The sequence below is a fragment of the Quercus lobata genome, chromosome 12, assembly GCF_001633185.2.
Source record: "Quercus lobata isolate SW786 chromosome 12, ValleyOak3.0 Primary Assembly, whole genome shotgun sequence".
NCBI classification, from domain to species: Eukaryota; Viridiplantae; Streptophyta; class Magnoliopsida; order Fagales; family Fagaceae; genus Quercus; species Quercus lobata.
Genome location: NC_044915.1, coordinates 408411 through 419766, shown reverse-complemented (window position 1 = coordinate 419766; position 11356 = coordinate 408411). Strand labels below are relative to the sequence as shown.

General features: G+C 34.7%; 1 protein-coding gene and 1 long non-coding RNA gene across 2 annotated transcripts; one reads left to right on the top strand and one right to left on the bottom strand.

Annotated features, from left to right (window-relative positions):
- The first annotated feature begins 352 nt into the window (after positions 1-352).
- Positions 353-11112, top strand: LOC115971119. The gene is made up of 2 exons (XR_004087236.1): positions 353-1018; positions 10765-11112. It is a non-coding gene; the product is annotated as an uncharacterized LOC115971119 (long non-coding RNA).
- On the bottom strand, positions 5740-7382 carry LOC115971118 (7-deoxyloganetin glucosyltransferase-like). The gene is made up of 2 exons (XM_031090813.1): positions 6851-7382; positions 5740-6761 (listed from the first exon to the last, which is right to left on the bottom strand). The coding sequence occupies exons 1-2, from the start codon at positions 7365-7367 to the stop codon at positions 5830-5832; spliced, it is 1449 nt and encodes a 482-aa protein (XP_030946673.1). The 5' UTR covers positions 7368-7382; the 3' UTR covers positions 5740-5829.
- Positions 11113-11356: the final 244 nt, after the last annotated feature.

Sequence of the window (11356 nt, the reverse complement as noted above, 5' to 3'; positions counted from 1 at the left end):
TATCATAATGGCCAGATGGGCCAGATCACTGGCAAAGTTTAAACTCTGGGGATCTACATTTCCATGGCAAGTTACGTTTCAAACCCTAATTAGAGGATGGTCTTAAATCCTGATTAAAAAAAAAAAATCAATTTAACCCTAATTTTTTTGAAAATGTATCAATTCATCCACTGCCTACTTTTTCTTTAATGTCGTTTATTAAACATGTTTGCCAACCATGTTTTGTGTGCCTCCTACCACCAAAATATTGGTGCCTCATGATATAAAACAACCGTCTTTAGGAGTGACTATAACAAGAGAAATTATTGTTTGATTTGTTTCACACCCTTGATGTACACTCCTAACACACAATATCCACTTTCACACTAGGTATACACATTTTTCAAGAATGTTCAAGTGAACACAGTGACACATGATGTGTATGAAAAGTGTATAAAGAGAGTGCGAGACAATCAAGGAGTGAATATATCACCTTCCTAATATGTAAAGCTTCACATTTGGTGTTCCTTTAGATCCAAATTAGCAATGAAAACCAGAGAAGTTGTTCATGTGGCAGTAGAATTCATGCTACTTGTTAGAAGGGGTAGTGAATTTCTTATTAGGAAGTCTGGGTGAAGACTATTTGTATTTGATACGGAGGAAAATAGTTCAGTCAGACTGGTTGGTAGGATGTTCTTCTGCGAAGTGGAAAAGGGTGAGTATTGGGGGCACTAGATCTTATGCTCTCTTGGAAAGTGAAATAGTCCTTACAAATAAAAGGTTATGGAAGTCTGAATTGGAGATGAAAGGTTATGGAGAAGAGTAATAGTGATGAGCAGAACTACAGGATTAATAAGAATGGTGGAGGTAGCTTCTTATGCAAAGGTGGGTTGAATGAAAAGGTGCATGTCCCAAGATGTATTTAAATAAATTAATATAATCTTACATTTAGCTATTCAACGACTGATGTGCAAATTTGCTTTTCTTTTCATGCTCATAATGTTCACCCCGGCTGATGAGAAACACAGAACGTAGGCTGGTATATGCTGAGTTTATTTGAAATTTATTGCATTTTGGGTGTTTAGTGCAGTTGATGTAACTAATAGAATTTTGGTGTTGATGCAATCAAAGAAATCAAAATGTAGGCTCAGACAACCTGGCATTGTCCCTGCTGCTTATGCAAAAGTGATGAAGAAGCTCAATTTTTGTGGTTAAACATTAGGATTCCAAAGTAGGTGCTGCCAATTCCTGGAATTAAATAGGGAAAAATTCACCTCCAGCCTTCTGTTTTTTCATGCTTTCCTCCTACTGCTTGCATTTTAGTCCCTCAATCAAGCAGGTTGTAGAGCAGGATTTTTGTAGCTGGTTGTTTACAACAATTGGTAAATTCAATTTAAGGCTATGGCTTAGCCAAATGATTCTTATTAAGTCTGATATTACTGTGGAAACTAATACCAACTCTTTGAGGGCTTACTGTGGTTTTATAATCGTTACACATTTCATAACCCAATCAATAAAGAGATTTTAGAGGTGAAAAAAAAAAAAAAAACTGAAAGTTTTATATGTTTGATACATGAATTCAATTAATTTAATTGATGATTAGTATTTATTATTATTATTATCATTATTATTATTATTAAGATCCTTATCTTTTTCAAAATGGATGAGTACTAAATATTATATTATACTAAAAAATAAGTATGTGTTCAATATATAAAGAGCAGAGCAGTGCTTTGGGCATTCCTATATTTAGTTTAACTTTAAAACTTTTTTTTCAACTTAGAGGGAAGGAGAAAAGCTCTTTAATAAAATTTTCAATCAATGACATATTTTGCTTAAAACCTTTAAGGCGGCTATTATACTTATATGAAACTTGCTTAGGATATTATATCTTATATAGTGAATAGATTTTTCTTATGTACACAATTGATATTTGTTCATACAATTGTTAAAAACAAAATATAATCATGATTTAGTTTCACTATTGAAGTCCTAAAAAGAGTGAGTTTAGACGCTAGGTGGTAGGTACAGAAATAATATATTAGGCATTGAAATCTTAGTGGGATTGAGATCAAGTGCAATATTTAAGTATTGCACCCAATGCAATTGCTTTCAATGGTTGAGATTGAGAGTTAAAAGAAACAACTTTCAATCTTAACCGTTGAATAAAATAATTGTGAATAAGTTAAGAGAGTGAGAAAGGTAAAAGCCTTTTATGAGAGAGTGATGCAGCGTAGGCGTGTAGAAGCAGAATCTGTAACACACAATTACTACAATTCTGCCACGAAACCTAAGTTCTACAAGAACACTAGGCTAGTAGGCAAAATAATAGAGAAAACTTCTCTAACAAGCTTTTATTAATCAACACATAACAATAATCAACCTCTCTATAAAGAGTATTTATAGGAATAAAATTTCTCCTACTCCTTTTAGGAAAAGACATAATAAACTTACGCCTACTTGAAAAAGGAAAAACAATTTAACTTGGAAAAGAAAAACAATTAAAACCCTAATTCAACTATGAAAAACGAAAACAACATAAAATATTAAAATATTTTATTCTTCCTTAACGTATCTGCATCATTCTCTCGGGGTTGGGGAAAACTCGTCCTCGAGTTTTATGGCAATCTTCCACGATCAATTGGAACCCCCAATAATCCTTTCCATCCTATTCTTCTGCGCAATACAAGACGAATCAGTATGCTACTTATCAATCTTTTCTCACTCATAATAAATCATGATGTACGGATTTTTATTCTTGACTTCTTTTGCCATGGTGGGATATATGAAGTAAGTACTAAAAAAGAATTCATGCACACATCCAAAAACTTCATATTTCCTCCTCGACAAAGATTACTTAAAATCACTCGTTCACGCCTGTTGTTGACCTCTATCAATTCTTGTTCAATAAAATCCTCCCAAAAGGGATCAATAACGTTTTCCATTAATCTTTCCAAATTGATGTTAACTGTATTACCAAAGAAATTTGAGAGAAGCTCATCAACCCCAATGAAATCATAGTGTCTAATGTGTTCAAGTTCAAGCTTTAATAGATTGAAACTTTGTTCATCAATTGAGAACTCGTCTACTACTGAACATTCTGATTGTACCGACCTATGATTGTAATTAGTAAAATCAATAACCTTTTGTCTTTGAACGTCGAAAGTCTCATCAATGGTGTGAGTTATGGGCTCACCTTGTATATATATGACTTTATTTTTATCAAGCTCAATCTTGTCTTCTTGGCTAAAATCTTCAGGATAGTTATCATAAATTGGTGGAGAATCCCAATTTATTACACAGACTCTTTCAATGTATTCATCCTCCTTTTTGATATCGTAGTCCTCCTCCTCGACATCAAAATACTCCTCCTCCACATAACATGGATTTGGATGGTAGTTTTGAGGTTGGTTTTCAATGGCAAAGGCGGTGAGCTGCTTTGAAAGCGCATCAAACCACTCTTTTGTTCGTTGAAAGAACGCCTCTAATTGCGCATCGCGTGCAACCTCATCGCATTCATACACGTCATCTATGGCAACAAGTCTTCCCCCACATGCTCCTCTTTGTGTCATGGTAGGAACTTAGCCTTGCTCTGATACCAACTGATGCAGCGTAGGCGTGTAGAAGCAAAATCTGTAACACACAATTACTACAATTCTTTCACGAAACCAAAGTTCTACAAGAACACTAGGTTAGTAGGCAAAATAATAGAGAAAACCTCTCTAACAAGCTTTTATTAATCAACACATAACAATAATCAACCTCTCTATAAAGAGTATTTATAGGAATAGAATTTTTCCTACTCCTTTTAGGAAAAGACATAATAAACCTACGCCTACTTAAAAAAGGAAAAACAATTTAACTTGGAAAAGAAAACAATTAAAACCCTAATTCAACTATGAAAAACGAAAACAACATAAAATATTAAAATATTTTATTCTTCCTTAACGTATCTGCATCATTCTCTCGGGGTTGGGGAAAACTCGTCCTCGAGTTTTATGGCAATCTTCCACGATCAATTGGAACCCCCAATAATCCTTTCCATCCTATTCTTCTGCGCAATACAAGACGAATCAGTATGCTACTTATCAATATTTTCTCACTCATAATAGATCTTGATGTACGGATTTTTATTCTTGACTTCTTTTGCCATGGTGGGATATATGAAGCAAGTACTAAAAAAGAATTCATGCACACATCCAAAAACTTCATATTTCCTCCTCGACAAAGATTACTTAAAATCACTCGTTCACGCCTGTTGTTGACCTCTATCAATTCTTGTTCAATAAAATCTTCCCAAAAGGAATCAATAACGTTTTCCATTAATCTTTCCAAATTGATGTTAACTGTATTACCAAAGAAATTTGAGAGAAGCTCATCAACCCCAATGAAATCATAGTGTCTAATGTGTTCAAGTTCAAGCTTTAATAGATTGAAACTTTGTTCATCAATTGAGAACTCGTCTACTACTGAACAAACTGATTGTACCAACCTATGATTGTAATTAGTAAAATCAATAACCTTTTGTCTTTGAACGTCGAAAGTCTCATCAATGGTGTGAGTTATGGGCTCACCTTGTATATATATGACTTTATTTTTATCAAGCTCAATCTTGTCTTCTTGGCTAAAATCTTCAGGATAGTTATCATAAATTGGTGGAGAATCCCAATTTATTACACAGACTCTTTCAATGTATTCATCCTCCTTTTTGATATCGTAGTCCTCCTCCTCGACATCAAAATACTCCTCCTCCACATAACATGGATTTGGATGGTAGTTTTGAGGTTGGTTTTCAACGGCAAAGGCGGTGAGCTGCTTTGAAAGCGCATCAAACCACTCTTTTGTTCGTTGAAAGAACGCCTCTAATTGCGCATCGCGTGCAACCTCATCGCATTCATACACGTCATCTATGGCAACAAGTCTTCCCCCACATGCTCCTCTTTGTGCCATGGTAGGAACCTAGCCTTGCTCTGATACCAACTGATGCAGCGTAGGCGTGTAGAAGCAAAATCTGTAACACACAATTACTACAATTCTTTCACGAAACCAAAGTTCTACAAGAACACTAGGTTAGTAGGCAAAATAATAGAGAAAACCTCTCTAACAAGCTTTTATTAATCAACACATAACAATAATCAACCTCTCTATAAAGAGTATTTATAGGAATAGAATTTTTCCTACTCCTTTTAGGAAAAGGCATAATAAACCTACGCCTACTTAAAAAAGGAAAAACAATTTAACTTGGAAAAGAAAACAATTAAAATCCTAATTCAACTATGAAAAACGAAAATAACATAAAATATTAAAATATTTTATTCTTCCTTAACGTATCTGCATCAGAGAGGCATTGGATAATTGCACTTGGTGGTATCACACCAGATCCAAATCCTCCCTAATGTATTTTTCAAACAAAATTGGGTCACCTTCAAATTTTATTAAACAGTTTATTCGAGATTTAAATTTTCGTTAAAATTTAAAAGCCAATAAAATATGGTATCAATAACACTGATATTTTGGCAACAACGGGTAGAGATCAAAGTAGCAAAGTTATTGATTTTTCCCAGTGTCCTTTCGTTTTTCAATGCTATGTTTAGGATGTAATATGATTGGGTTTCAGTCAAAGAGTGTCAGTGCAGTAAATCTAAATGTCTTTATCTTAAATAATACCTTCCGTTTATTATTAATAAACATTAACAATAACAACAACAACAAAGGGCAAACCTCGAAAAAAATAAAATAAAAACAAGAAAATATAAAAAAATAACTTTAAAAAATGAAGACCAAATTGAGAGAGAGTCTAAAAACAAGCGAAGTAACAGATTCTAAGCTTAAGGAGAGTAGCAAGGTACATTAGCCTTTTGATAACAACACTTCACTCACCAAATTTTTTAAGTTAATGGATGAGGAACCAAGTGGACTTGTGGCCTCTTCAGCCAATTTTTTCCACTCCATGGCCTTTTTCTTCATTTTCTTTCCCTTATCTCCTTCCAACAATTCTCTTACAATCTTCTCTACTTCCTCTCTTTTGACATCAAAGTCAATTTCCATGCCGATGGCCCATTCATTGCAAGTGTACTTGCAATTTGTTTGCTGATCTGCAAAGAATGGTAAGCAAAGCATTGGCACTCCTGCACACACACTTTCAATAGTTGAATTCCAGCCACTATGTGTCAAGAACCCTCCAATGGAGGGGTGGTTTAGCACTTCCTCTTGAGGGCACCAACTAGTTATTAGACATTTTTCTTTAATTTCCTCCTGAAACTCAGGTGACAAAATCGTTGATCCGCCTTCAACTAAGTCAGGCCTAATTATCCACAAAAATGGGTGCTTACTATTTGCAAGTCCCCAACCAATCTCAACCAATTGCGATGGTATCATGACAGCTATGCTACCAAAACTCACATATATCACTGAGTTAGGTGCCCTTGAATTAAGCCAATTGAGGCACTCGGTTTCTTCCTTCCATAAACAATACCCAATTGATTCCAAATGATTATTGTATAAGTGATTGAGTTGTGGTTCTAGAGGGCCAATAGCATATACATGAGGAAACATGGTAGAGAGAGCATGCAAAACTTCTTGCTCTAACTCATCGAATGTGTGAACAATAATTCCCGAAGCACTAGGAACTCTCTCTGCTGCATCAATTACCATTCTAAAAACAATATCATTTGGATCAATGGTTCGTACAAAGCCTGGGAGATCCCTCAAATGTATGTCTCTTATACCAGGAATCCCGTCTATAATTATGTCAAGATATCCATTTGTTAGATAGCTCTCATCTGCAAAGACAAAAAGTTTTCAGTATACAATGATTAATTACAATAAAATAATGTAAGATTTCAATTGGATTTTGCACTTTTTGTTACACCTTTAAGAGGTATGATGCCTTTGTTCTTGAGAGAAGGAAGCTGAAGAACACCCATTACGTTGTAAGCAGAGAGAGGGAAGAACATCACAACAGGGATTTTGAATTCCTGAGCAGCAGTAATTGTAAACGGCATGCTACCATCTGAAACAATACAAGTAACTGGAGGATTATCTGAAGTTACACTGTTGAGTTTTACAAGGAGGTCAAAAAATGGAGCCAAGAAGTTGGTCATAATGGATTCAGAAAGAGAAGGGATGTCTTGGGTGGCGTTGATATCTGATGGAGGAAGGCCATCGGGGATGGTTTCGATTCGAAAGTCAAACAAGCCATCTAAGGAGTTGGTACCTCTGGATTTCATAAAACGTTGGTGGTTGAACTCAGTGTTAACAAAGGTTATGTGAAACCCTTCATGGTGGAGAAGCTTTGAAAGCTTTAGCATTGCCTTCATGTGACTTTGAGATGGGCATGGCATACAAACTGCATGAGGCTTATCAGCTACTTGTGTCTTAGAATCCATTTCCTTCGTTCTGTAGTGTGTGTGTGAGCGCAAAATGCATATGCCCATTCATTATATCTTATAATATACATTCTCTTCCTTGGAGGCCAAACATGACTCTTCTCCTTGGACGCCAAACATATGAGAGATAATTAACCAGCGGCTAGCTGCTCTTTGACTCTTCTCTTGCTCTGGACTTTGTTGACTCTTCTCTTCCTCTGGAATTTGACTCTTCTCTTCCTTGGACGCCAATCACATGAGAAATAAGCAGTGGCTGCTCTTTGACTCTTCTCTTCCTTGGACGAGAAATAATAATAATATAGTTAAAGTTGTTATGACTCTAGCTAATGTATGCATAGTACCGAAATTATATGTAATATAGTATAAGTTGTTATGAACATGGTTTTGAAATTATATGTAATCTGGTTTGCTCAATGTCTACTGTCAAATAGTTAACATTTTCTTGAGTTTTGTACTATTAGATTCAAATGAGCGGTCACCAATGCTCGATTCAAATGACGGAGGGCTTTGGGGGGCCATGGCCCCCACCCCACACAAAAAAAAAAAAATTGGAAAAAAAAAAGAGAGTATATATATATAAAATTAGACTTGCCCCCTCAACAAAATCTTTGACCCATTTAAACAAAATAAAAAAGCCCAAGAAACTTTTACAAATCTATAATCCCAAACAAAACAAATTAGTAAACCCAAAAAATTAGCCCAACAACGTAGACTAATAAAAAAGCTAAAGAAATTTGAGCCCAATCAGTCAATTTACCAAAACATTAGCCCAACCCTAAAATTTTTTGAAACAAAACCAATCTGATGTCAAATCATTCCATCAAATTTTTCCCCCCCAAAAAAAACCCTAACCTATAGAGAGTCGCTACTATTGAGACGTGAGGCAGAGGGAGTGAAGGCTAAGACCAAAATGCTGTAGTACCACACGGCACGTCGGTACCAAATTTGCTTCTGAGAGAGACCAAATCGCTTTCTCATCTTTGCTGAGGCGGAGGCAGAGCATATATTCTCTCTTTGTAACTCTCTCTCTCTTTAACTTTATTTTTTGTGGTTGCTAAATGAAGTCTCACTATTTCTATTGCTTTAACTCTCTTTTATTGTTCGGAGTTTGTACCCATGTACTAGGTGTTTTTTATTTATATATTTTTCATGAACCACCCATGTGCTGATTGGGTGATTTTGTTTTTTTTTTTTTTTTTTTTCGGTAAAACATGATTAAACATTAACTTAGGAATTCACAAGTCTATTACAACGTAAATTAGCCTTGTGAAAAGCTAATATATCCTCCACCACAGGCAGTGGGTTACAAAAAGTAACAAAACTATACAAAGATTGCGCTTCTATTTTAGCCAATGCATCAGCACATTGGTTTGCTTCTCGAAATGCATGGATCACGCGCTTATTTGGAATTTCCTTCAAGAGGCTCCTGCAATCAGATAAGAGAGGCTCCATTAAGAGGTTTTCAGATTCATTGTTCATTAGAATAACAATGCTTAAAGCATCAAGTTCTATTATAAGTTGCTGAATGCCCATTTCCTTGGCTAGCAGCAGCCCATCTCTAAGTGCCCAAAGCTCAGTCAAGGCACTATTAGTGAACCCAAGACCTCTTGCAAAACCTTTCAGCGTGATTTTGTTTTTTATAACATATATGTGCTGCTTGGGTGATTTTTTTTTTTTTTTAATAACATATGCCTGTATGAATAAGGTTCTATTTGGATACTGTTTATTGTTGAAAACTGAAAATACTAATGCAAAATAATTTTTAAATGCGTAAATAGTGCCAATTTTAAAAAAATTTACTGAAATCCATGTTTGTGGGTCTTGTAAATAGTGCACACAACCCACACAAAAACGCAACTGCTAGCACAAATGCAAACGCTTTTGTATACATACTAAGTCTGTGTTTGGATATAACTTATTTTGCTGAAAACTGAAAATAATAAAAAAATAATTTTTTTACTATTGTTTATTACTGTTTGACAATGTTAATTGGCCTAAAATCACTGTTCATGGCCAATGAACAGTGCATAACGTGCTATTTTAAAAAAAAATGCTTGAAACACAGACATCCAAAACGTGACGTGAATCCAAACAGAGCTTAAAGGTTTGTTTGGATTCACGTCCACGTTTGCGTTTGGGGTCATTTTTTTTTTTTTAAAAAACCAACGTGTTATGCACTGTTCATTGGCCATGATCCGTGAATTGTTTTTTTTTATTGTTTTCAGTAAAATAAACTGTATCCAAACGCACACTAACACTAAAGGAGCAACAATATCAATAAAAAGTATTTTTTACCGTCTATCATTCTAGCTATTTATATGAATTCTTATGATACAAAACTTTGTCAAATATAGATTTTTTAACTGAGAGTAACAAATGATAAAATATAGTTAAATAATTAATGGTTTTGCTTGTGTTTTAGTGTATTTTTTTTGAAGTTAAGATGGTTTGAAATTTTAATAGTTAGTTGTTGATATTTAATAAAGTTGGTTGATTGCAGTGTTGTGTTATGCATAGTGTCATTTTTTACGATCACTTTTATGTGATGAAACAAATTTATGTATGAATTCAATTATAAATGATTTCTAAGATTTAAAAAACCGTTGAGTCCCTTTTTCATAAATGATTACATTGTTAATACCATAACAAGGGAAATTATTGTTTGATTTGTTTCACACTCTTGATGTACACTCCTAATGCACAATATCCACTTTCACACTAGGTATCCACATTTTTCAAGAATGTTCAAATGAACACAATGACACATGATGTGTATAGAAAGTGTATAAAGGGAGTGTGAGACAATCAAGGAGTGAGTGAATCACCTTCCTAATATGTAAAGCTTCACATTTGGTGTTCCTTTAGATCCAAATTAGCAATGAAAACCTGAGAAGTTGTTCATGTGGCAGTAGAATTCATGCTACTTGTTAGAAGGGGTAGTGAGGAAGTCTGGTTGGTAGGATGTTCTTCTGCGAAGTGGAAAAGGGTGAGTATTGGGGGCACTAGATCTTATGCTCACTTGGAAAGTGAAAATAGTCCTTATAAATAAAAGGTTATGGAAGTCTGAAATGGGGATGAAAGGTTATGGAGAAGAGTAATAGTGATGAGCAGAACTACAGGGTCAATAAGAATGGTTGAGGTAGCTTCTTATGCAAAGGTGGGTTTAATGAAAAGGTGCATGTCCCAAGATGTACTTAAATAAATTAATATAATCTTACATTTAGCTATTCAACGACTGATGTGCAAATTTGCTTTTCTTTTCATGCTCATAATGTTCACCCCCGGTGATGCAAAACACAGAACGTAGGCTGGTATATGCTGAGTTTATTTGAAATTTATTGCATTTTGGGTGTTTAGTGCAGTTGATGTAACAAATAAAATTTTGGTGTTAATACAGTCAAAGAAATCAAAACGTAGGTTCAGACAACCTGGCATTGTCCCTGCTGCTTATGCCAAAGTGATGAAGAAGCTCAATTTTTGTGGTTAAACATTAGGATTCCAAAGTAGGTGCTGCCAATTCCTGGAATTAAAGAGGGAAAGATTCACCTCCAGCCTTCTGTTTTTTCATGCTTTCCTCCTACTGCTTGCATTTCAGTCCCTCAATCAAGCAGGTTGTAGAGCAGGATTTTTGTAGCTGGTTGTTTACAACAATTGGTAAATTTAATTTAAGGCTATTGCTTAGCCGAATGATTCTTAATAAGTCTGATATTACTGTGGAAACTAATACCAACTCTTTGTGGGCTTACTATGGTTTTAGGCTATTGCTCAGCCGAATGATTCTTAATAAGTCTGATATTAATGTGGAAACTAATACCAATTCTTTGTGGGCTTCCTGTGGTTTTAGCTGAAGCTGCTTTGGGTTTAATGGGATTCTTTCATTTGAACTTTTGGCAGTTACTAACACAGTCATAATAAATTGGATTATTAAATTTAATAATTATAGAATATATAAATTTAAAGTAATGCTATATGCATAAACTATTTTACAA

What these genes read in the sequence shown, in the direction of transcription:
- LOC115971118 (XM_031090813.1), bottom strand. Translation starts at nt 7,367, where the DNA reads ATGGATTCTAAGACACAAGTAGCTGATAAGCCTCATGCAGTTTGTATG. An exon ending in AGGCATCATACCTCTTAAAG is followed by an intron (nt 6,762 to 6,850) that starts GTGTAACAAAAA and finishes TTGTCTTTGCAG; the next exon opens with ATGAGAGCTATCTAACAAAT.